The sequence below is a fragment of the Nyctereutes procyonoides genome, unplaced genomic scaffold (assembly GCF_905146905.1).
Source record: "Nyctereutes procyonoides isolate TBG_1078 unplaced genomic scaffold, NYPRO_anot_genome, whole genome shotgun sequence".
In the NCBI taxonomy this organism is placed as follows: Eukaryota; Metazoa; Chordata; class Mammalia; order Carnivora; family Canidae; genus Nyctereutes; species Nyctereutes procyonoides.
Window position 1 is genome coordinate 35,453,579 of NW_026575043.1, and position 26,427 is coordinate 35,480,005.

Sequence of the window (26,427 nt, forward strand, 5' to 3'; positions counted from 1 at the left end):
AAGGAAAAGATATTTATACTGTAAAAAACCCACATACCTGCACCCTTCAAACTCATGTTCAAGGGTCAACTGTATTACCAGATCTTTTATAAACCTACAACACCATGTTTTGCTAAAGGAAAAGGGGAAAAAATAAATAAATAAATAAATAAAGGAAAAGGGGCAGTGCTTTTGCTGAGACTGTGCCCAGGGTGCTCATCTGCAAGGGTGTGAGCATGGAGGTAGAATGATGTCATATAGGTTATGTGCACAATGAAATCAAAGATGATGTGTGTTGTAACCTAGAGCTCACCCTGTGGGCTGTGAATGCCATGCAAAATTCAGTAAGACTCCTTTCCCCCTAAAAATGTCCTCGACCCTACACACTTCGCCCACAGTATTAGGGACTTGTCAACAACCCCCTTCCAATGTTCAAACTCCAGTCCCTGACTTACACATTAGTCACCATGTGCTGTCAACAGAAAAGCCTGAAAAATGACAAACCCTACTGAACATCTCACTCAGTTTACCTAGAATCTAGAAATTTTTTTGCTTTGAAATCTGTGTTTGGAAATCGTTTCCCTGCTTCTACAGTATAGCCTGGGACAGACTTCCACATGACCCGGCAGGCTTTGGGGTCCTACCTATCCCTGCAGGCACAGGAGTGTGTGTCCCAGCTGCACATCACAATAGAAAGGCTTCATATAGAAACTATGATTGTAAAAAAAAATAAAATAAAAAAAGTTAAAAAAAAAAAAGAAACTTTGATTGTAAATAACTGGAGACCAGCTGTGCTGCAGGGTAGCAGAAGGGGGGAGGGGGAGAGGAACGCATGCCAGCCCCACTCCCATTCAGTATTTTTCCCCTTTGCTCCTCCCCACTACTCCTGCTCACTTGCTTGCACTCCAAATAATGTTAAAAAAAAAAAAAAAAAGATTTAAAACAATGCCCCCCAAAACAAAGGCCTTGCTGAAAACTGAGCCTCTAGTAAGAGTTTGCACTAGGGCAGGGCTGCCTCCCTGGACCCTCCCACAAGACTGAGTCAAAGTGGCCATTCCACGATTTGGAAAAACAAACCAGGTTACAATTCCATTCTCCAAAGGAGCATCAAGAACTACTGAAAGATTTAAGAACAACCAAAGCAATTTTCCTAATACCCTCAGCCATGACTTTTGAAGCCTTCTTCTAGGATTAATGTGGTAACTAAACATACAGATATGCTTAATTTTTTTTCTGAAAGGAAACCTGTTTTTTCCTCCCTGGAAATCCACTTGGAAAAGACAGGGATCTGGATCAGAATTATGTCAAAGTGCAGGACAAGGTACACGATGCTTCAAACAGAAACTTTAATAGGTAAACCTATCTCGTAATGTTATAGTGAGGGCGATACAAAGAGATGGTTGCCAGCTCCGCTCCGGTCAGTATTCTTCCCCTTCTTCAGCCTCTGCTTCCACGGAATCCACGCCCACCTCTTCATAATCTTTCTCCAGGGCTGCCAGGTCCTCCCGGGCCTCGGAGAACTCCCCTTCCTCCATGCCTTCCCCCACATACCAGTGCACAAAGGCTCGCTTTGCATACATGAGGTCAAACTTATGGTCCAGGCGGGCCCAGGCCTCGGCGATGGCGGTAGTGTTGCTCAGCATGCACACGGCCCGCTGCACCTTGGCCAGGTCACCCCCGGGGACGACAGTGGGGGGCTGGTAGTTGATGCCCACCTGCCAGAGAAAAGGAAGAAAGCAGTCTGTGAAGCTTCAGTCAAACCCAGAAACGGTGTGCTTTCATGCAAACAGGAGACCTGCAGGGGCCTTCTTTGTGCCAGGCAGTGTCAGGCGAGCAGGGTGCTGGTTTCTAGACAAGGACAACAGGGAAAAAGGGGCCAGCCAGCCTGGCTCGGTTCCAAGCTGCCTGAAGGGCTGTGTCCCAGCCTCTGAGCCATGTGAGGTGCTCAGGTAACAGGATGGTTTCTTCTAAAAAGGAATAATGCTTTGTATGCCTTAGATGGCATTTTCTCCATAGGATTCTACAGACGAGGATTCGTTGCTGTAGCTGAAACCTCTTCTGCTCGAGTCACAGCACTATGGTTTTATTATGAGGGGAGATCATCCTCCCACCCCGGTCTCCCATTGAGAGAGCTAGCCTGTGAATCCAGGACAACAGGATTGCTGTCAGAGGTCTGAGGACTGCTGCTACCACTGCAACAGGAGGCGGCCTAGGTGTGCTAATAGGAGAAAGGGGGTGATAATCCAGGGCTGGGACCAAAGGAGAGGCATTCCAAATTTCTAAACCAGGGGACAGAGGTTTGAGTAGCAATACACAGGGTCACTTAGAACGTCAAGGGCAAGACAGTACATATTGTAGGCTGGCGGGGCCACATGGTCTCTGTCACAATTACTTCAGTCTTTGTAGCACAAAGCAGCCACAACAGCACATCAATGAACAGGTGTGGCTGTGTTCACATGAAATTTATGATGGAAAGCCTTGACAGGGCTTAGTATTTAAACTATGGACAAAGCTGCAAAGTGACATCAAGTTTCCTATCCCGTATCAAATGGAAGGTGGCTACAAACTATGCTGGAGGCAAACTCAGGTCAGACTTGCTAAGCTTACCAAAAGAGAAATAAATATGGCATCATTTTTTCCCAAAAACATGACAGTTTTTCTCTAAATCAAACATTGCATGCGATATTTAGATTGGGTTTAACTTCTATGTGCCAGTGGAATGAAGTGTTTAGCGACAGCAATGTTTGTATTAATGCCCCAATTTAAAATATCCACATAAATTCTCAAAATGCTTCCAAAATTTCTGCATTTCTAAACCCAAACTACATTTTCCACACAAATTAACCACCCAAAAGAGGGAAAAAAAATTGTTCTAAAAATTTCCTGTTTGAAGTTAAAAAAACTTCTCATCACATATATATAGTGTGATAACTAAGGAAGGAAGTTCAAAAGGCCCCACTGAATAAATTATCACTCGGGCTCAGATGACCAGGGGCTGGCTGCCATGGATCAGGGTTTTCTCCACAAAAGGCCTTCTGTACTTGGTCGGCTGCCCCTGACGGGAGAAACCTCACATCATCACCCAGTCCTACCTTAAATCCAGTCGGGCACCAATCCACAAACTGGATGGTGCGCTTGGTCTTGATGGTGGCGATGGCCGCGTTGACATCTTTCGGGACCACGTCCCCCCTGTACAACATGCAGCAGGCCATGTACTTGCCGTGCCGAGGGTCACACTTGACCATCTGGTTGGCCGGCTCGAAGCAGGCATTGGTGATCTCGGCCACGGACAACTGCTCGTGGTAGGCCTTCTCGGCTGAGATGACCGGGGCGTAGGTGGCCAGGGGGAAGTGGATGCGGGGGTATGGGACCAGGTTGGTCTGGAATTCTGTCAAGTCCACGTTCAGGGCCCCATCGAATCGCAGGGAGGCCGTGATGGAGGACACAATCTGCCCGATCAGACGATTGAGGTTGGTGTATGTGGGCCGCTCGATATCCAGGTTGCGCCGACATATGTCGTAGATGGCCTCGTTGTCCACCATGAAGGCACAGTCGGAATGCTCCAGGGTGGTGTGGGTGGTCAGGATGGAGTTGTAGGGCTCCACCACGGCCGTGGACACCTGGGGAGCCGGGTAGATGGCAAATTCCAGCTTGGACTTCTTGCCGTAGTCCACCGACAGCCGCTCCATGAGCAGAGACGCAAACCCAGAGCCGGTGCCTCCCCCGAAACTGTGGAAGATGAGGAAGCCCTGCAGCCCCGTGCACAGATCCGCCTGAGAGAAATCACAGACCGAGGGTCAGTGCCGCTGGGGTAGGAGCCGCACCGCCAGCCTCTGATGAGCCACAGTCTTTCCCTCTGCAGGACACCACGCATTCAAACTGTCCACAGGGCACCCGTGTGATGCTCAGAAGCAAAAAGCAGGGCAGACTTTAAGACGGATGGGTGACGGAGGAGGCACTAAAGCCACACGTGAAGGAAGACGTGGACTCGAGATTCCGGCCTGGGGTTTTGTCAGTCATCTCCTGGCCGCCATCCCTGCCCACCCTCCTGTCCAGGGCAACACCCACAAGAAGCTTCCTTAGCGCCCTCTTACCAGTTTCCGGATCCGGTCCAGGACCAGGTCGACGATCTCCTTGCCGATGGTGTAATGGCCTCTGGCGTAATTATTGGCTGCGTCCTCCTTCCCGGTGATCAGCTGCTCTGGGTGGAAGAGCTGCCTGTAGGTCCCCGTGCGCACTTCATCTGCAAAGAGGACACGTGGGCCGTCCGTCTTCAAGGCCTGTTGTTAACTCGCCAAGGGGGATAGATTCGGGGACGCTTTGGATCTACCAAGCACATGCTGTTCCTTGGGGGGCAGCAGCATCAGGGTCTCATAGAAAATGTCTGTGCAACATGCAGACCACAGCTGCGATCTATGGCTCTAGTAGGTCACATCAACTGGAGATACCAAGTCCAATCTGACTGGTCCCCAAAGAAGGGAAACCACTCACACCCTCACCCATGGAATTATTTCTTCAGATCTGGAGCTACATCCAAGAGTCTAACTAAAAAATCCCTTACATCCTGGACAGTCACCAGGTCAGCATGACTTTGCCAGGCAGTCCCATTGAGGTACCCTACGTGGCCTGTGCCTCACAGACTTCAGGGTGACACTGTCTTCTCCTGGGTGGCCACTAAAGGTGCTCTCTCTTTGTAGCTCTCCCTGGGAACCACCTCAGGCTTCTAATCTGCAGGATCCCAACGAATCTTCTCCAGTTACCTTCTATGTCTAAGATGCAGGTCAAGACTCTTGTGCACCTGCATCAGATGTGTGCAGAGTCAGGGTGGGGCCGGTGACTGGGCACCCTGCAGGTGGGGTCTACATAGCCACCCGCCTGGCTCTGAGGCGGCCACGAGTGAATCTAGTCCCAGCCCATCTTTGTTCTGTACTTTAGGTTCTCCTAAATCAGGAGCCTCGGTGTCAAGGACACTTTAAGCACTAACCCCGTGGTTTCTCACCTAACACAGCCATGGGCATATACTTGTACATCCCATCCTTTCTGTAGGATTCGAAGGAGCCCAGGGGACATGGATGGGGCTTCAGGGAGGCTCCCCCACTCTCCCAGCAAAGCCGCCCAAGTGGCTCAGGACCTACCGACCACGGTGGGTTCTAGGTCCACAAACACTGCTCTGGGCACATGCTTGCCAGCCCCAGTCTCGCTGAAGAACGTGTTGAACGAGTCATCCCCACCGCCGATGGTTTTGTCACTTGGCATTTGACCATCAGGCTGAATTCCATGTTCAAGGCAGTACAGTTCCCAGCAGGCATTGCCGATCTGGACACCTGCCTGCCCCACGTGGATAGAGATGCACTCGCGCTGGGGACCAGAACATAAACATTGAGACGCCCTTGTCTTCAAGGCAATCAACACTATATAGCATGCAAATGAAACCAAACATCCTAAGTTAGTCTTTCTAAAATATTTTGTTGTCTTAAGATCTCCTCAGACATTATATCCTATGAACTTCCAATGATATTTATATCTGAACACTTATCTATACAACATAGAGAGACATACACTTAAACTATGAATAGTAATAGAACCACGGTAAATTAGTCTTCCAACGCATCAGCAATGTTAACAACTGGTAAACAGGGCAGCCCTGGTGGCACAGCGGTTTTGCGCCGCCTGCAGCCCAGGGTGTGATCCTGGAGACCCGGGATGGAGTCTCACGTCGGGCTCTCTGTGTGGTGCCTGCTTCTCCCTCTGCCTGTGTCTCTGCCTCTCTCTGTCTCTATGAATAAATAAAATAAAATCTTAAAAAAAAAACTGGTAAACAATGGCTTAGAAAATCAGACAAAATATATGAAATAACACTTTATAGTCATTGGACAACAGGCAATACAAGACAGTGATTCAGACAATGTAAGCCTTAGCATTGCCCCCAGACGAGTGCTGGGGAGTTTCCAGGCTACATTTGGAGGAAGGGGCAGAAACCCAATGCCCAGGGATCTCCCCAGGTTGAGAGAGAAATCAGTGTTCAAGGAGGCTAAGGTATCTAGAAACCAAGTCGCTAATAGTGGAGGGGAGAGAGTTGCACAGAAAGAGCTCTGTGGATGTCAGCAAAGAGTCCCACTTGAGTCCACAATGGAGTAGCACTCAGCACCCATGTGTGAGGGACTCTTGAGCTCACAAGCGTCTTGAGGGAAAGGCCTCCTAAGTCACAAAGCACTAAAGGGAGCCCTTCCTTTAGTAGTGGGACTAAATGAGACCTACACTAAAGGCTCACTTTTAATGTTAATCTAAACTCACCAGGTATAAGCGCGTGTGCGTGCGCGCGCGTGCGCACACACACACACACACACAGAATATATGACCACATGAAAAGAAAAAATAATCAATACAAACTGACCCATAAGTGACAGAGATGACAGAACTAGTAGACAAGGACTTTAAAATAGTTGTTACATACCTATCCATATCCCAGGAAGGTAGAGAAGAAAATGAGAGATATAAAAAAGACCTAAATCAAACTGCTAATGATAAAAAAGAATACCTGAAATGCAAAATACACTGGATAGAATTAATAGCTAATAGGGAGAGCCTCTGCATTGCTGAAAGATCAGTGTATTGAAAGACTTGTTCTAAAATATTTTGTCTCAGGGGATCCCTGGGTGGCTCGGCGGTTTGGCGCCTGCCTTTGGCCCAGGGCGCGATCCTGGGGTCCCGTGATGGAGTCCCTCATCAGGCTCCCGGCATGGAGCCTGCTCCTCCCTCTGCCTGTGTCTCTGCCTCTCTCTCTATGTCTATCATGAATAAATAAATAAATCTTAAAAAATAAAATAAAATAAAGTATTTTGTCTGTGGACGCCTGGGTGGCTCAGCGGTTGAGCATCTGCCTTCAGCTCAAAGGTGTGATCCCAGAGTCCTGGGATCAAGTCCTGCACTGGGCTCCCTGCGAGGAGTCTGCTTCTCTCTCTCTGTCTATGTCTCTGCCCTCTCTCTGCGTCTCTCATGAAAAAATAAGTAAAATCTTTTTAAAAAATAAATATTTGGGATCCCTGGGTGGCGCAGCGGTTTGGCGCCTGCCTTTGGCCCAGGGCACGATCCTGGAGACCCGGGATCAAATCCCACGTCGGGCTCCCAGTGCATGGAGCCTGCTTCTCCCTCTGCCTATGTCTCTGCCTCTCTCTCTCTCTCTCTGTGACTATCATAAATAAATAAAAAAATTAAAAAAAAAATAAAAATAAAAAATAAAAAATAAATATTTTAGGGACCCCTGGGTGGCGCAGCGGTTTGGCGCCTGCCTTTGGCCCAGGGCGCGATCCTGGAGACCTGGGATCGAATCCCACGTTGGGCTCCCGGTACATGGAGCCTGCTTCTCCCTCTGCCTATGTCTCTGCCTTGTCTCTGCCTCTCTCTATATATATGACTATCATAAATAAATAATTAACAAAAAAAATTTAAAAAAATTAAAAAATAAATATTTTTTCTATGGGCACCTGGGTGGTTCAGTTGATTAAGCATCTGCCTTTGGCTCAGATCATGATCCCAGGGTTCTGGGATCAAGCCCCACACTGGGCTCCTTGCTTCTTCCTCTGCCTGCTGGTCCCCCTGCTTATGCTCTCTCTCCCTGCCAAATAAATAAATAAAATCTTTAAAAATAAATAAATACTTTGGATTTTATTGCATTGAGAAGTTTAACCATGTAATTGGCAGTTTTCTAAAATAAAAACTTTACAGAAATACTAACCGGTCAGTAATTACAACACAACAATAGATCAAATTTGACTGAGTTAAAAAATACATAACTGTTAAACCTTGTCAAATTATATACTTTGTTTTTATTTTATGACCCTGACAGCTCAATGAAACTGAGAGAGAGAGAGAGAGAGAGAGAGAGAGAGGCAAAATACTTCACCATTCAAAAACTGAAGGAATGAATAATCAGCAGATCACTATTATAAGAAATGTTAAAAGGGATCCCTGGGTGGCGCAGCGGTTTAGCGCCTGCCTTAGGCCCAGGGCGCGATCCTGGAGACCCGGGATCGAATTCCACGTCGGGCTCCCGGTGCATGGAGCCTGCTTCTCCCTCTGCCTGTGTCTCTGCCTCTCTCTCTCTCTCTCTCTCTCTGTGTGTGTGTGTGTGTGACTATCATAGATAAATAAAAATTAAAAAAAAAGAAATGTTAAAAGAATTAACTAGAGAAGGAAAATACTAGATGGAAAATTCGAACTACACAAAGCAATAAACGACTCCAAAACTGCTAAACATGTGGGCAAACATAAAAGACTTTTTATTGTATTTTAAAAATATTGAACATTAAAGCAAAAACAATGATTTATTGTGGAGTTTATAGCTCATATAAAATTAAAATATGGGATGCCTGGGTGGCTTAAGCGGTTTAGTGCCTGCCTATGGCCCAAGGCGTGATCCTGGAGTCCCTGGGATTGAGTCCCACATCGGGATCCCTGTGTGGAGCCTGCTTCTCCCTCTGCCTGTGTCTCTGCCCCTCTCTCTCTGTGTCTCTCATGAATAAATAAATAAAATCTTTAAAAAAAATTAAAATATGACCAATAGTAGCACAGAGGCCAAGGAGGAGAAATATAAGTATTTTGCTGGGACGTAGTATAATATCACTTGAAAGCAGACTGCGACAGATGAGGATGTGCTCTATAATCCCCAAAACAACCACAAAAAAATAAAATGAAGAGGTACAGTCACAAAAGTAATAAAAAAGACAACATGGAATCATAAAAATAATCCAAAAGAGGCAGGAAAAGAGAGGAAAGAGGGAACAAACAGGAGATAAACAGAAAACAAGCAGCAACGTGGTCGATTTATACCCAACCCTATCAATAATCACAGTAAACATCGTTACAAATTAAGTGTAAATATCTAATTAACAGGCAGATTGTCAGAGAAAAAGCAAGACCTAACTATAAACCAACTATAAGAAGCCCAAAGATGGATTAGAAAGTAAAGGATTGAAAACATATACCATGCTAAGCCTAAACCAAAGGCAAGCTAGAGGGGCTAGATGAACAGTACAGTTTGTATTTCATTTTATTTTCTTCTGACACTGCTTGCTATTAGCCTAGACTGACCTTAGTCTAGAAGAAGAGAGCTGGGATGGATGGGACAGGCAAGCTGCCAGGTGTTCCTCCAAGCAAGTTTATTTATTTATTTTAAAGATTTTATTTATTTGAGAGAGAGAGAGAGAGAGAGAGCACAGAGGCAGAAGTAGACTCCCTGACAAGCAGAGCCTGACGTGGGGCTCCATCCCAAGAGTGCAAGATCATGACCCGAGCTGAAGGCAGACACTGAACAGGCTGAGCCATCCAGGTGTCCCTCTTTCCAAGCAAATTAAAAGGAAATACCACCCTGGATGAGGCTGGGCAGCAGGGCTGGGAGAAGTGCACAGGCACACAGCAGGGCAGTGACATCGCTCAGGCATACAGGGACAAGGTGGCGAGTCTGGAGCCTTCCACTCTGCCACTCATCTCCCACTTCTCCAAGAGCACCAGTGGGCTCCAACCCACTGCTGAGTGTACTAGTGGGAACTTACAGTCTCTACGTTCTCAGCATTCTTCCTGGTGAGGAGGCAGCCTGGGTCACACCTGGCTGACATGACAGCACCTTGCTCACAGGGAACCCAGGTGAACAAGGCATTCAGCCTGGTGGTGGACAGCAGGGATAGCAAAGCCCAGGACCAACACTGTGGCTTTCAAAGGAAAGAATTTTACGAAAGAATGAGGGTCATTTCCTAATGATAAAGGGACCAATTCAACAGGAAAAACATAATAATCCATAATGGTTATGTATTATTAGAACCACAGCTTCTTGATACAGACTTCAAAATATACAAAGAAAAACAGAACTGGAAGGTGAACAGACAATCCACAATCAAAGACTTCGACATTCTCTCAATAACTGATTCAACTAGATAGACATCAGTTAGGGTAGAGAAGACCTGGACAACACTATCAACAATACCGATCTAAATTACATTAGAAAATACTCCAATCCACACAGCAGGATACACATTCTTATACACACAGGAAACATTTGCCCAGTAGACCACATTCTCTGTCAACCATAAGACAAGTCTAAATAAATTCCAAATAATTCCAGTAAGAGTTTGGTCTGTCGTGGGAGGGGAGAGTGGACCCCAGAGCCCTGAGCAGCCATGCTCCTGCCACCAATCACCATTACCACACCCCTGAACAGCAAGGCCAAAACCCACAGCTGCCTCCACTCCCAGCACTCCTGACAACAAGCCCAGATCATTTTAACTATGGGTACTATTTTCCCATCATCTAATTATGATCACATTACAGTTCAGAAATCTCAAACAATTTCAAGTTGTTTCTAATTTCCTAACCTAGCACTGTCATCTCCTAATCTTTAGGATTGAAGCTCTGAAGCCCCCAAACTTGGCTTCTGGTCTTGTTTTTACTACATGAAAGACAAGGGCCTAAATCACAGCTGATGGTCTAATTCTGATTCCAACCAAACTGCAACACTGAGCCAAAAAAAAAAAAAAAAATTGCCTTTAGAGGCAGGGACAAATTATCCAGAAGATACTAAACTGGGTGATGAGGCTCAGGGATGCACAAAGTAGGATTTTATTTTCTTTTTAAGATTGATTTATTTATTCATGAGAGACACAGAGAGAGGCAGAGACATAGGCAGAGAGAGAAGCAGGCTCCCCACAGGGAACCTGATGTCAGGACTCAATCCGGACCCTGGGTTCTTGTCCCAAGTAAAACGCAGATGCTCAACTGCTGAGCCACCCAGGCAACCCCAAAGTAGGATTTTAAACATAATTTCTGATGCTGGGATTCCCATTAAATTCTTTTTAAGATTTTATTTATTTATTTGAGAGACAGAGAGCATGTACCTGCACACATCCCACGGAGCGGGGAGACCGACATGGGGCTTGATCCTAGGACTCCAGGATCATGACCTGAGCCAAAGGCATACGTTTGCAACTGAGCCACCCAGATGACCCTCTACTAAATTCATCTTCAGACACAAACTCTTCTAACAAAGTACCTAGAACAGCCAATATTTTCTCAGAGAATATCAATGTTAAGTTCTTTTAGGTTATATTCATAACTTGTCACCACCTCTCCCTCCCCGGAAGTTTCCTAATTGAGTTGGTTCAATTACTATGAACTTTAAAAATCAAATTTTAGGCATTTCAACTTAAGAAGACTATCGTATCAAACAACAATGGTGGAATAGCTCTCTGAAAGTATTAATCATGGTGTTTTTATTTCTTAAGATGAAGCCTTAGCTAAAAAAACAAAAACAAAAACAAACGCTCCTGAAAATGATGAAATGCACAAATTATCTCCTAATCTTAAAGCTTTCTTTTACCTGTCTGGTAACAGAAGATAGCTTTCCTTTATACTTAAAATAATTCACTTCTACAAGTAATTCATTTGAGCAGCTTGATTTCACGCTGTGCAATGACTGATAAGAGAAGCCTCAAAACCAACTTTTACAAAGGGAGAATGCAGAGGTTAGTGTGAATTATTATATAGTAAATTATGATATAGTTTGTATATATAGTTATACACAGACACACATATATAAAGTTCGGAAGCTACCACAGTAATCAGGAGAGGAAACAGGATGAGCTCTCAGCCTCAGTTAAATGAAACTTGAACTGGACCACATGAACTCCTGCTGGAGGACTGTTTTGGTGGCTCTCCACGTAAGGCTGTCCTTCTTGGGCACTGCTTATTTGTCTTCCAAATAAGCACATTATTTGGAAATGCACAATGACACAGGTGTTGGCTGGGTGCAACTGATGTGTAAACTATTAATGTGTTAACAACTACCTAGTAAATCTATGAATGAGGATATAAAAATGCATGAATTAAAGACAGAAGCCTATGGACCACCTGGGTGGCTCAGCAGTTGGGTATCTGCCTTTGGGTCAGGGTGTGATACCAGGATCAAAGATTGAGTCCCGCGGCGGGCTCCCTGCATGGAGCCTGCTTCTCCTGTCTCTCTCTCTCTGTGTCTCTCAGGAATAAATAAATAAATCTTTAAAAAAGGGAAAGACAGAAGCCTAGCCTGCTGTGGGAAGACACGAATTCTCGTGTATTGCCAATGGAAGAGAATCTGACAAGATCTACAAAACCACAGCCATCCAATCCTGGCACCGCATGTACACCTACATTAGGTAAGAAACAAGAAACAGCACATGCACAGATTACTCATTGCAGCTCCACGTACAAAAGACTGGGAAAAAGTCCAAGCATCCAGTGACCCTGAACAGGTTGTATAATCTACAGCCACACACTCGAATACTACGCAGCCGTAAACAATGAAGATCTTTGTATGGCGATAAGGAGGGCACTGGATTTTTTTGTGCAATGCAAAAACAAAGTGCAAGAGTGTGCACTGTGTGCTATTTCTGGCGCAAGAAGGGGAATATGAGCACGTCTATTCCTGTTTGCTTGGTTTTGCTCTAAGAAAATTTAAGTATAAACCAACCTAAATAAATAAATAAATGCCCCATTTAACAGAAGAAGCAAGATTTTTCAGCATCTAGTGTTTTCTACCATTCTTATTTCAGGACGCTGTAATACTGCCTACCCGTGCCCCCTCGTGAGCCCACAGTAGGAGACACAAGTCGGAGAACTCGAGTGCAGCACTTGGGTTGTTCCAGGAAGAAAGAGTCGGGAAGGGCCAGCGCTGCGGGTGCCACTCCAGGGTGGCACAAGCGTCCCAGAGCTGCCGCGTTAGGGCCCCCCGCCCTGCGCCCCACTGCCATTTGGGCCTGCCTCCCGCCCCCGCCCGAGGCCACCCGCCATACCATGGTGGTCGCCTCCTGGTCGCACACCCGGCTCCACTTCCTCTCGGTGCCACGCCACGCGCCCAACTGCTTGCCCGCCACGCCGCGCTCCGCATCCTGATTGGCTCGCTGCTCGAGCGAATGCTATTGGTTCCGACCGCTTCGGGGGGGCGGGTTCCAGGCAGGAACCTCAAGCGTGATTGGCCATTTTCTTGACTGGCGAGCTCGCTTATGATTGGTCGTCACTTTGGGCGGGAAGCCGCGACCTGGTGGCGGGAACGCAGTGGCTGAGTGTCACTTGCAACGTTGGCGGGAACCCGCGGGGCTCATGCCACCGAGCAGCCGTGGAGCGGTGGCCTCAGGGCGTCCCTAATGAGGGGTGGAGGCCTTGCTGTAACAGCTTACACCTCCTCCCCGCCCCGCCCCCGAGCCCTACATGTTCCTCTGTAAAATGTAGTCTTCGGACGTTTTCGTTTTGACTTGTGCAAGGGTATTGGAAGTGACAAGAGCTGTTAAGGGTGAAAGGGGTTTGCAGACGTAAGCTTGAGCAGATACATTTAAGGGTTATTTTGTTAGCAGCCTTTTACCGATGCCGATGTTAGTATCCTGGGCCGGTAAGAATTTTTAAGAGGAGTAGTAGGTGGCAGGGGCAGAGCGACAGGGAGGTCTGAGAGTCGCAAGACTCAGCCAGAGGCCCTTGGACTGCGGCGAAGAGGGTGACATTGAAGGCTGTGGGTGGGGTCTGCACGACCGTGGCTAGATTGAGGAATCTGGCTTTACTGGGTTGGAAACCAGCCGCAGATGCACAGACTGGCCATTTAGAGGACGCATGAGGCCTCAGGGGGAGGACCGGGGCGGGAGGCCCCACAATGCAGAAAGCCAAGGAATTACTCACCCACCCGCACTCACACACCTTGGTGAAAGGACACAGATTTGCAAGGTTCCTGGAAGGGAGGCTGAGCCCTCCATTCATTACCCAATTCCTGCTGCTGGTCCATGGAAGAGTCTGTGTTTACCCTACAAAAGACAAGTGCCCCTTCTCTTGGCTCTTCTAAGTACTACCTAAGGGACACCTGAGTGGCTCAGTGATTAAGTGTCTGCCTTTGGGGGATCCCTGGGTGGCTCAGAGGTTTAGCGCCTGCCTTTGGCCCAGGGTACGATCCTGGAGTCCCGGAATCGAGTCCCAGGTCAGGCTCCTGGCATGGAGCCTGCTTCTCCCTCTGCCTGTCTCTGCCTCTCTCTCTCTTTCTGTGTCTATAATGCATAAATAAATATAAATAAATAAATAAATAAATAAATAAATAAATAAATCTTTAAAAAAAAAAGAAGGCAGGACCAAAAAGGAGTTAAAAGTTGATAATATAAATAAATAAAAAGAAGGTATATATAATAAATTATAAACATAAATTACATTATAATAATTTATAAATATAACCTAAATTTTTCAAAAATGCAGATGCAAAATGCAGATTTCCTGCCCTGCCTACCGCTTCTAGGTCAATGAAGGGATGAGGTAATATTCACAGTGGCAGTTCCAATGGTCTGGGTTTGAGCAACACCTCCACCATGCATTCAGTAGGAACAATTCTTCAGCTCCATACTCCCTTCTTGCTTTGGCAGAATTCAGATAGAGTGTGGTCTGGAGGAAAGAAGAACTAGTGTATTGAGAAGCCCAAGGTGATGTGTTGAATTAAGAATATGTTAGAGGTGCCTTGCTGGCTCAGTCACTGGAACATGTGACTCTTAATCTTGGGGTGGTGAGTTCCAGCCCCACTTTGGGTATGGAGACTGCTTTAAAAAATAATAAATAGGGCAGCCCAGGTGGCTCAGTGGTTTAGTGCCATCTTCGGCCCAGGGTGTGATCCCAGGGACCCGGGATCGAGTCCCACGTCAGGCTTCCCCGTCGGGCTCCCTGCATGGAACCTGCTTCTCCCTCTGCCTGTGTCTCTGCCTGTCTCTCTCTCTCTCTCTGTGTCTTATGTAGATATGACCTGATGACTAAGGTAAGGCCACGAGCCACACACACAGGGGAATGACAGGTAGCTCCCTCAATATTTAAGCTCCCCCTTTGGAAAAGTGAGACCCAAAGAGTCGGTTTGATCCAAGGGGCAGTTTCAGTATACCCACACAAAGGAAGAATCACAAGACTTATTGTGTGGGGGCACAATTGAGTGGCGGCAGGGTCGGGGTGTGGGGTAAGGAAGGACAAGTCCTCTGTCTAGGGTCACAACACACCAGGAGATAGGGAGCAGGGTAGCAAGCACCTATGACTCATAAGATGGTTGTGGTAAAGGTCACTAACTTCCCAGATTAAACTTTCAGTAGATATTTTTATTATATATATATATGCACATATATACATATATGTACACATAATATATTTCTATAAAATACATATTTAAATATATGTTTAAATATAATTATAAATATTATTTATAGATAAATAAATGTTTTAAAGATTTATTTATTTGAGGGGGAGGAAGGGCAGAGGAAGAGAGAGAATCCTGAAGCCAGCTCCTCGCTGGGTGTGGAGTCTGACACTGGCCTGATCTCAAGAGCCTGAGATCATGACCTGAGGCCAAAATCGAGTTCGACACTTTACTGAGCCACCCAGGTGCCCTTGGTGGATATTTTTAAAAGGTGTGGGGTAGGGGTGCCTGGGTGGCTCAGTGGTTGAGTGTCTGCCTTCAGCTCAGGGGTCCTGGGATCAAGTCCCACATCGGGCTCCCTGCATGGAGCCTGCTTCTCCCTCTGCCTATGTCTCTCCCTCTCTTTCTGTGTCTCTCATGAATAAATAAAATCTTTTTTTTATTGGGGTAGAGGGGTAACTAAAGCTGGAGCTTATGAACAGAGTTATCTTGCCTAGATAGCAACTCAGAAAACAGGTTTTTTCCTCATCCCAGTCAGGCAGCTAGCTGGGGTTTCCAGGAAGTGGTGTTTGGAAAGCCATATTCGGGACTCTTCCCAGGGAAGCCTAACATAGTGAGTGCATGGAACCAGGATCAGTTTTGGACAGAGAAGCTGATAGGAAATGGGGGGAGCTGGGAGGATGCACCTCTGGTAAGGGCTGGAGTGGACAGGGACAGACATGACTTCCATTGGTGAGGAATTTGGGGGATAATTTTGGAGAGATAATATGGGGCAACATGCTGTAGGACTTTGAATGGAGGGTTTGGGCTACATTTGGCCCTGAGGAGAATAGCAGCCTGGGGAAAGGGAGTGTCCATCGTAGGGACAGAAAGGACAGAAGCTGCAGGAGATGGACAAAAGTGAAGGAAATGACAGCATTAAGGGCTGACTTGGGAGAAATTGAAGATTTCTTTTGTCCCCATCCTCACCCCTCAAAGGACTCTCAGAAATTGGAGAGGGCCTGGACTACCGAAATAAATGAGCTGATCTGAACAATCCCATGGATACTAACAGAAGACAGAAGGACAGAGGGACATCCTGGGTCACATGAGCCATATAGACTCAGTGATTAAGAGTAATGCCTGGCCAGGTGCCTGGGTGGCTCAGTCAGCTAAGTGTCTGACTTCAGCTCAGGTCATGATCTCAGGGTCCTGGGATCGAGCTTCCAGTTGGGCTCCCTGCTCAGCATGGAGTCTACTTGAGATTCTCTCCTCCTTCTTTTTCTCCTACTAGCTCTCTCTCTCTCTCTCTCCCTCTCTCTCTCTCCCTCTCTCAATAGAATAAATAAATCTTAAAAAAAAAAGGATAATACATTGACTTGAGTCAGGCAATACGGAGGGACCAATTTGTGGGGAGGAATAATGGTCTCCAGAATTCTTTCTCTGTTCCTCTATTCACCAGGCTTCATCTTTCTCTGGGCACTCAGTCCTTCCTGCCCCTGGAGTTCTTTCTTAAAAAAAGTTGGGTGATTTACATTTTATTTTTACTTTTTTAAAGATTTTATTTATCCATTCATTCATGGGAGACAGAGAAACAGAGACATAGGCAGAGGGAGAAGTGGGCTCCCTGAGGGGAACCCGATGTGGGACTCAATCCCTGGATCCCGGAATCACGACCTGAGCCAAAGGCAGACACTCAACCACTAAGCCACCCCGGTGCCCCTCTTTTATTTTTATAACAACTTTAGTCAAATACTATATGTATACTTTATTCATATACTATAATACTCACCAACTTAAAATGTATAGTTCAGTGGTTTTTAGTATATTCACAGAATTGTGCAATCCTCACCACTAATTTCAGAAAATTTTAATCACCCCCCAAAATGAAAGTGTGCACCTGTTAGTGTTCATTCTCTCCCTTCATCCCTTAGAAACCACTAATCTATTCTCTGTCTCTATGGTTTTGCCTATTCTGGACATTTCATATAAATTAAATTGTACAATATGTGGTCTTTTGTGACTGGCTTCTTTCACTTAGCATCATGTTTTCAAGATTCACCTCTTTATTTGTTCTAATGGGCAGATAATGTTCCATTGAATGGTTATTTCACATTCTATTTGTCCATTATCAGTTGATGGACACTTGGATTGCTTCTAGTTCTTGGCTATTATGAAAATTCACAAGCAAGTTTTGTATGGATACATGTTTTCATTTCTCAGGTAGGTACTGAGGAACAGGGCGGCTGGATCAAACAGTAATAATGTAGTTTTTGGAGTATGTTGTTGGGGGTCCAGAGCCAATGGCCAAGAAAGAATTCTTGAGATGGATTTGGTGCAAAAAAGATAATTTGATTAAAGCACAGAGACATCTGCGGGCCTATACTGGGGTTATGAGGAATGGTTGATTATGAGATGGGGGAGGTAAGGAAAATGGGAGGTGTCCAAAAGGACTTTCATTTGTTAGAGAAGACTCTCAGGATCCTGCAGTCCTGGCTATTGTCAAGCTAAGGTTGTTTTCCCCTCTAGTAAGGCATTAATATTAAGACAGTTGGGAGTTTTCAGGAGGAAAGTTAGACTCTACCTGTCTCAAGTATTTGTCAGTGGGGTGCAGGTTATAAAGAAATTTAGTTTTCGGGATCCCTGGGTGGCGCAGTGGTTTGGCGCCTGCCTTTGGCCCAGGGCGCGATCCTGGAGACCCGGGATCGAATCCCACATCGGGCTTCAGGTGCATGGAGCCTGCTTCTCCCTCTGCCTGTGTCTCTGCCTCTCTCTCTCTCTGTGACTATCATAAATAAATAAACATTTAAAAAAAAAGAAATTTAGTTTTCTTTACATTTCCTTCTGCCTTTATTTTCTACATCATTATGGAGGGGAGGATGATGTTAAGGCTCCAGGAAATGGGATCTATGGGTTTTGGAAATTTTGGCTATTGATAAAAATGCTTCTTTATAAATCACTAAGACATTGGTAAACTGATGGAGACTCATGTCCTGCAGGACTGTGATCTCTGTCAGTGAACCATTTGTCTTTCCCTTCCCTTTGTTTTTGGACAGCCAGAAGTGCCGGAGGAGTGTCACACATCTCACTGGGAGTGGGGAACAGGGGTTGCGGGGTGTCAGCTTGTGCGTTGTCCTCAGCTTGCCTTCTGCTCCCTCATCAGTAACTTCATGTTTAACATTTTGAGGAGGTGGCCAGCAGTTTTCCAAAGGTGCTGCATCATGCCACATTCCCACAGCAGTGTATGAGGGTTCCAACCACTTCACATCATCAACACTTTTTATGACCTGACTTTTTGACAAGAGCCATCCTAGGGGGTGCAAATTGTGGCATCACACTTAGGATTTTATTTGCTTCTTGCTAATGACTAATGATGATAAGAATCTTTCTTTTTTTAAGATTTTATTTATTGATTCATGAGAGACACACAGAGAGAGAGAGAGGCAGAAGGAGAAGCAGGCTCCATGCAGAGAGCCCGATGTGGGACTTGATCCCAGGTCTCCAGGATCACACCCTGGGCCGAAGGCGACACTAAACCACTGAGCTACCCGGGCTGCCAGATAAAAATCTTTCCATGTAAAAAAATAATAATAATAATCTTTCCATGTGTTTATTGGATATTTGCATATTTTCTTTGGAGAAATGCCTCCTTACATCATTTACTCATCTATATTTATATTCTTTTTTATTGTTTGAGCAGACTTGACACACAATGGTACATCAATTTCAGGTGTACAATTTAGTGATTTGAAAAGCTTATAAATTATACTATATTCACCACAAGTATAGCTACCATCTGTCCCCATTACTGATCCTTTACTCATTTTTGGCCCCTCCCCCACCCATTACTCATTTTTAAGTTAGGCTATTTATCTTCTTATTGTTGAGTTGTAAGAATTCTTTATATATTCTGGATACAACCCCCTTACCAGATAAATGATTTGCAAATATTTTCTCCCATTCTGTGAATTATGACTTTTTCACTTTTTTAAAAAAGATTTTTTATTTATTGGGGTGCCTGGGTGGCTAGGTGCTTGAATGCCTTTGGCTCAGGTCATGATCCCAGGGTCCTGCTTCTTGCTCAAGTCCCACATCGAGCTCCTCCCAGGGAGCCTACTTCTCCCTCTGCCTATGTCTCTGCCTCTCTCTCTCTCTGCAGCTCTCATGAACAAAAAAAATAAAATCTAAAAAAAAATAAAAAAGATTGTTTATTTAGTTGAGAGAGAGAGAGAGCACAAGAGGGAGGAGCAGTGGAAGAAGGACCAGTCTCCACGGAGCGGGGAGCCTGATGAAGGCTGATTCCAGGACCCCGAGATCATGACCTGAGCCAAAGACGCTTAATCAACTGAGCCTCCCAGGTGCCCCGCCTTTTCATTTTCTTGATGGTGTCCTTTTAAGCACAGAAGTTTTAAATTTTTTAATGAGGTCCAGTTTATCTACATTTTTCTTAGGTTGCTTGAACTTTTTGTGTCATATTTAAAAAACCATTGCCTAATCCATGGTTATTAAGATTTACTCTTACGTTTTCTTCTAAGAGTTTGTTGTGAGTTTATCTAAATTAGTCCATAATGTTGCTGCCTCAGCAACTATTTTGTGTGGCTAAGTAGCCTGCAGGGGCCTTAAACTGATCCTGGCCCCTCACAAGAGTATATGCCCTAGATAACAGCCCACAGAGTCACAAGTAAATGTAAGTTCCTGATATGACTCTGCTAATAGTCCTTGTTATAAGCATTCTCCCGGCCCCTCCCAGGGCCTTCCCCTTGTGCAGTCTTGAGATAAGACCTATGCAAAGTTTGTCAAAACTCTCTCTTTTGAGTTTGAATTGACAAATCGAGACTTAGCCTGGGAATCTCAGAGCATTCCAACTATAGACCTTAATAAAGGCATGCACTCCATGTTCCATGGAACTCTCTGCTTGTACCCTGCCTTAACCTCCTGGTGTGGCCCTTCAAGGTATGCTATGTACTCCTTCTAGGACCTGTGAGTAATAAACATCTCTATTTCAATTTTTAAAATGGTCTTCTGTTGAACCTAGACTCATCATCCAGTGTCTTCGGGGCTCTACTTAACAAATGTGAATGGGCGCCTGTATGGCGCAGCTGGTTAAGTGTCCCCCTCTTGGTTTCAGTTCAGGTCAAGATCTCATGGTCCTGAAATCTAGCCCCTTGCCCTCAGTGCAGTCCACCTGTTTCTTTCTCCCTTTTCCCCTGCACCTTCCCCCACCCCCTGCTTGGATATTCTCGCTCTCCCTTTCTCCCTCCTTCTCAAATAAACAAATAAATCTTTTTTTAAAATGTAGTTCAACAAAATCACAATAGAGTTTTATTATTTCAGCTCTTACACTTAGGTCTTCAATTCATTTTGAGTTAATTTTTGTGAGTGGTGTAAAGTAAGAATCCAACTTCATTCATTTGCATGTGGATACCCAATTGTGCCAGCATAGTTTGTTGAAAAGACTATTCCTGGGACGCCTGGGTGGCTCAGCGGTTGAGCGTCTGCCTTTGGCTCAGGACGTGATCCTGGAGTCCTGGGATTGAGTCCCACATCCAGCTCCCTGCATAGGGCCTGCTTCTCCTTCTGTCTATGTCTCTGCCTCTCTCTGTGTGTCTCTCATGAATAAATAAATAAAATCTTTTTAAAAAATGAAAAGACTATTATTTTCCCACATTGAATTCGCTTGCAACCATTGCCAAAAGTCAATTAACCACCAAAAGAATAAGAAGACAAGCCATAGACTAGGAGAAAATATTTGAAAAACATATATATGATAAAAGGCTATTATCCAAAATATATAAAGAACTCTTAAAACTCTACAATAAGAAAACCAACAACCTGATTAAAATAGGAAAAAGACCTGAACAGACACCTGACAAAAAAGATATACAGATGACAAATAAGCATATGAAAAGATGTTCAACATCCTATGTCATTAGGGAATTGCAAATTAAAATAAAGAGATACTACTACATACCTATTAAAATGGTAAAAATCCAAAATGTTGACATTACCAAATGTTGCTGAGGATACTGAGCAATAGGAACTCTCGTTCATTGGTGGTGAGAATGCAAAATGGTATATTTTGGCAGTCTCTTAAAAGACTAAACATAGGGGCACCGGGGCGGCTCAATGGTTTAGCATCTGCCTTGACCATCATTAAGTTCCACATTAGGCTCCTTGTAGGGAGCCTGCTTCTCCCTCTGCCCATGTCTCTGCCTCTCTCTGTGTGTCTCTCATGAATAAATAATAAAATCAAAGAAAAAAAAGACTAAACATATTCTTATCATATGATTCAAGAATCACACTCCCTGGTACAGGTATACCTGTACCTGTCCTATTGTACTTCACTGTATTGAGTTTTTTATAAATTGTATAAATTGCATTGAGCATCACTATCCTTCATTGAGTAAGTCTATCAGTGCCATTTTCCCAACATTTACTCACTTTGTGTCTCTTGTCACATTTTGTCAATTCTCATATTTCACTTTTTTGTTATTATTATACCTTTATGATGATCTGTGATAGTGACCTTTTTTTAAGAGATTTTATTTATTTATTCATGAGAGACACACAGAGAGAGGCAAAGACACAGGCAGAGGGAGAAGCAGGCTCCCTGTGAGGCGTCTGATATGAGACTTGATCCCAGGACCCTGGGATCATGACCGAGCCAAAGGCAGATGCTCAACCATTAAGCCATCCAGGTGCCCCTGATCAGTGATCTTTGATGGTACTATTGTAATGGTTATGGAGTGCCACAAACCATGCCCATATGAGATGGCAAACTTAATCAGTAAATGTTGTGTGTGTTCTTACTGCTCTACCAACTGGTGTTTCCTCATCTCTCTCCCTCTTCTCATGCCTCCCTATTCCTTAAGACATGACAATATTGAAATTAGGCCAATTAATAACTTTGCAATGGTCTCTAAGTGTTCAAGTGAAAGGAAAAGTCACATATCTCTTCCTTTAAATCAAAAGGAAGAAATGAGTAAGCTTAGTAAGCAAGGCATGTCCAAGGCCAAGATAGGCCAAAACCTAGGTCTCTTGTACCATACAGTTAGCCAAGCTGAGAATGCAAAAGAAAAGTTCTTGAAGGAAGATGAAAGTACTGTACTACACCGGGGGCACTTGGGTGGCTCAGTCAGTTAAGCTTCTGCCTTTGGATCAGTTCGTGATTCCAGGGTCCTGAGATCAAGCCCTCCTTGGGCTCCCCACTCAGCAGGGAATCTGCTTACCCCTCTCCCTCTGACCTTCTCCCTGTTCATAGCTTTCTCTCTCTGTGTACCCATCTCAAATAAAAAAAAAATATATATATATATAAAGGCTATAACTACCATAGATAATGATATAGTGATTCCATTGATGGGCCTAGGTGGAACAAATAGAAAACCTTGTGGAAAAGATCCACCACCCTAGATATCATTAAAGCCATTTCTGATTCATGGGAAGAGGTCAAAATATCAACACTAACAGTAGTTTAGAAGAAGTACGTTCCAGCCTTCACACACAACTTTGAGTTCAAGATTTCAGTGGAGAAAGTAACTGCAGATGTAGTAGAAATAGCAACAGAACTAGAATAGAAGGGGATCCTGAAGATGTGACTAAACTGCAGCAATTTCATGATAAAACTTGAATGGATGAGGAGTTGCTACTTACAGATAAGCAAAGAAAATGGTTTCTTGAGATGGAATCTACTCCTGGTGAAGATGCTATGAAAATTGTCGAAATGACAGGATGTCTGGATAGCTCAGTTGGTTGGGTGGCTGAGTCTTGATTTTAGCTGGGGTCATGATCTTGGGGTCATGGAATTGAGTCCTATGTTGGGCTCTGAGCTCAGTGTTTGTCCCTATCCCTCTGGTCCCTCTCTTATTCTCTCTCTCTCTCTCTCTCTCTCTCAAATAAATAAATAAAATCTTTAAAAAAAGAAAATTGTTGAAATGGCAACAAAAGATCTAGAATATATCATAAACTTAGTTTATAAAACAGTGGCAGGGTTCGAGCAGATTGACTCCAATTTTGAAAAGAGTTCTAGTGGGGGTAAAATCTATCAAACAGTAGTGCACATTACAGAGAAATTGTTTGTGGAAGGAAGAGTCCATCAATGTGTCAAACTTAATGTCATCTTATTTTAAGAAATTGCCACAGTCATCCCAATCTTCAGCAACCACCACCCTAGTCAGTCTAGCCATCAACATCAAGGCAAGACCCTCTCCTCCAGCCAAAAGAATGACTCACTGGAAGTTCATATGATATTTAGCATATTTTAGCAATAAAGCACTTTTTCTTTTTTAAATTTTTAAAAGGATTTTATTTATTTGGCAGAGAGAGAGAAAGAGAGAACAAGCACAAGCAGGGTGAGTAGCAGAGGCAGAGGAAGAAAGACTCCCCACTGAGCAGGGAGCCCAATGTGAGGCTCAACCCCAGGATCCTGGGGTCATGACCTGAGTCAAAGGCAGGCACTTAATTGACTGAGCCACCAAGCTACCCCGAGTAGTTTTTAATTAAAGTATGTACGTTGTTTTTCTTCTTTTTTTTAAGATTTTTTTTTATTTATTTATTCATGAGAGACACAGAGAGAGGGGCAGAGACACAGCCAGAGGGAGAAGCAGGCTCCATGACGGGAGCCCGACGTGGGACTCAATCCCGGGACCCCAGGATCACACCCTGGGCCAAAGGCAGGCACTAAACCACTGAGCCACCCGGGATCCCCTGTACATTGTTTTTCATAATGTTGCTGCACACTTAATAAATCATAGTGTAGTGTAAACATAACTTTTTTTTAAACATAACTTTTAAATGCACTGGGAAACCAAAAATCTCATTTGACGTGCTTTATTGTGCTATTCCCTTTATTCAGTGAAATCGAACCTGCGGTATCTCCAAGATATTCCTGTATTCACCCAAATGAGTTTCCAAGTTATGTCCACATCAGCACTTGGTCATGGATGTTTAAAGTAGCTTTATTCCTAATTGCCCAAACTGGGAAACAACCAAGGCATCCTACAGTACATGCATGGATAAATAAACTATGGTACATCGAGACAATGTAATATTACTCAGCACTGAAAAGAAATGAGCTATCAAGCCATGAAAAGACATGGAGGAATCTTAAATGCATATTACTAAATGAAAAAAAATCTAAAAAAGCTGCATACTGTATAATTCCAACTACATGACATCCTGGAAAAGGCAAAATATGGAGACAGAAACAATAAGTGGCAGCCAGGGGTTAGGATGGAGCAAAGGAGAAATTGGCAAAACACAGAGGATTTTTAGGACGGTGGAGTAATTCTATATGATACAATAATGGTGGATATACAAATACATTGCTCAAAACCCATAGAATGCGGGACATCAAGAGGGAACTCTAATGTAGACCATGGGCCATGAGTGATAATGATGTATCAGCGAAGGCTCCCCAATTATAACACATGTAGCATCACTCTATAGGGGGTATAGATTGTTGGAAGGGGTAGGCTGTGCATGTGTGGGGGTAGCAGATGTGTGGGAACTCCAGCAATTTTGCTGTGAACCTAAAACTGCTCTAAAAAATAAAGCCTATTTTTAAAAAATCATTTTGCCATAGATTTAAATTGGACAGAAATTTGTAAAATTTAACTAGTTGTCTTTCTGGATTTTCAGTTCTTTTCCATTGATTCACATGTCTATTTTTTCTGTAATACACTGTATTGAATACTGTAGCTTTGTAGTCAGTTTAGAAATCGAGAAGTGTTAGTACTCTTGACTTTGTTCTTTTCTTTTTTAAGATTTTTAAAATATTTAAAGTAATCTTTCCACCCAATGTGGGGCTCCAGTTCACAACCCCAATATCAAGAATCACATGCTCCACGCCTGAGCCAGCCAGACGCCCCTCCAACGTTTTTTCTATTTCAAATTTGTTTTGGCTATTCTGAGTCCCTTGCATTTCCATATGATTTTAGGATTAGCTTGATAATTTCTGCAAAATAAGCAGTTGGGCTTTTGATAGGTATTACATTGCATCTGCAGACAGATTTGGGGAGTAATGTCATCTTAACAATATCATCTTCCAGTCTTTGAACATGGGCTGCCTTTCCACTTATTTAGGTTTTCTGTAACTTCTTTCAATGATGTTTGGTAGTTCTCAGTGTGCAAGTTTTACATTTCTTTGACTGAATTCATTCTAAACATCCCTTTTTCCAGCTTTATTGAGATATAATTGACTTATATCAATTAAATTAGTCTAAATATCTTTACAAATATACTTATTCTGGGACACCTGGGTAGCTCAATGGTTGAGCATCTGCTTTCAGCTCAGGGCATGATCCCGGTTCTGGGGATCCTTATGAGGAGCCGGTTTTCCCTCTGTCTATGTCTCTGCCTCTCTGTGTCTCTCATGAATAAATATATAAAATCTTTATAAAATATATTGGGATCCCTGGGTGGCGCAGTGGTTTGGCGCCAGTCTTTGGCCCAGGGCGCGATCCTGGAGACCCGGGATCGAATCCCACGTCGGGCTCCCGGTGCATGGAGCCTGCTTCTCCCTCTGCCTGTGTCTCTGCCTCTCCCTCTCTCTCTGTGACTGTCATAAATAAAATAAAATAAAATAAAATATATATGTACTTATTCTTTCTGAGACTACATAACAGAGTTATTTTCTTAATTTCATTCTGGAGAGTCCATTGCTAGTGTATAGGAATACAATTGATTTGGGGATTTTTTTTCCAGCTTTGAGATATAATTAACACAATTGTAAGATATTTAAAGCATACATCACAATGATTTGATTTACTTAAACCCAGTGAAAAAATTCTTCCTATCTAGTACATTAACACATCCATTGCATCGCATATTTACTTTTTTGGGGTGAGAACACTTAAGATCTACTCTTAGAAAACAGCTGAATGGAGTACGTATGCTGGGGTGAAGAATCAAAGAGGGTTATTGCAGCAGTGGCAAGCTGGTGGGTTCCAGATCCCTCCAGACCTGGTCCTTAACCTTGCCTGCCTCCCAAGGCCACTCCAGTGATCTGGATTAGTCGCTTACCTGGTGTCCTGGGCCTCCTCATCTGTGAATAAGACACAGGAATAGTGTCACACTTCTCCAGATTCGGGGAGCTCAGGTCTCTGTCGGGTGAGGTAAGGGTTTGGTGGGCTATCTGGGTACTGGTGTGACAGCGAGGTGGGTGGGGCCTCGCTGGATCTGGCGCAGGAGGAGTGGGGGCGGGCTCTGGGAGCAGGCGGCGCCACCCAGGCAGGGCCGGCACAGCGCGCAGAGCAGCGGCAGCAGGGACAGCAGGTGAGTCTCAGCGACTCCTGCAGGTACGTAGT

At 44.4% G+C, this 26,427-nt stretch overlaps 1 protein-coding gene across 2 annotated transcripts; it reads right to left on the reverse strand.

Annotated features, from left to right (window-relative positions):
• Positions 1–1,317: 1,317 nt before the first annotated feature.
• LOC129507883 (tubulin alpha-3 chain) lies at positions 1,318–26,234 on the reverse strand. Of its 2 annotated transcripts, none has more exons than XM_055322656.1 (5): positions 26,144–26,234; positions 5,115–5,337; positions 4,074–4,222; positions 3,072–3,752; positions 1,318–1,694 (listed from the first exon to the last, which is right to left on the reverse strand). In XM_055322656.1, exons 2-5 carry the CDS (start codon positions 5,233–5,235, stop codon positions 1,398–1,400), a joined length of 1,248 nt encoding a protein of 415 aa, XP_055178631.1. In that variant the 5' UTR covers positions 5,236–5,337; positions 26,144–26,234; the 3' UTR covers positions 1,318–1,397. The 2 variants fall into 2 exon arrangements, with proteins under 2 accessions (XP_055178631.1, XP_055178630.1); XM_055322655.1 differs by lacking the exon at positions 26,144–26,234 and adding an exon at positions 12,798–12,849.
• Between the last annotated feature and the right edge of the window lie 193 nt (positions 26,235–26,427).

What these genes read in the sequence shown, in the direction of transcription:
- LOC129507883 (XM_055322655.1), bottom strand. An exon ending in CCTAGAACCCACCGTGGTCG is followed by an intron (nt 4,223 to 5,114) that starts GTAGGTCCTGAG and finishes TCCTCTTTGCAG; the next exon opens with ATGAAGTGCGCACGGGGACC. An exon ending in GGTGCCCGACTGGATTTAAG is followed by an intron (nt 1,695 to 3,071) that starts GTAGGACTGGGT and finishes TTTCTCTGGCAG; the next exon opens with GTGGGCATCAACTACCAGCC.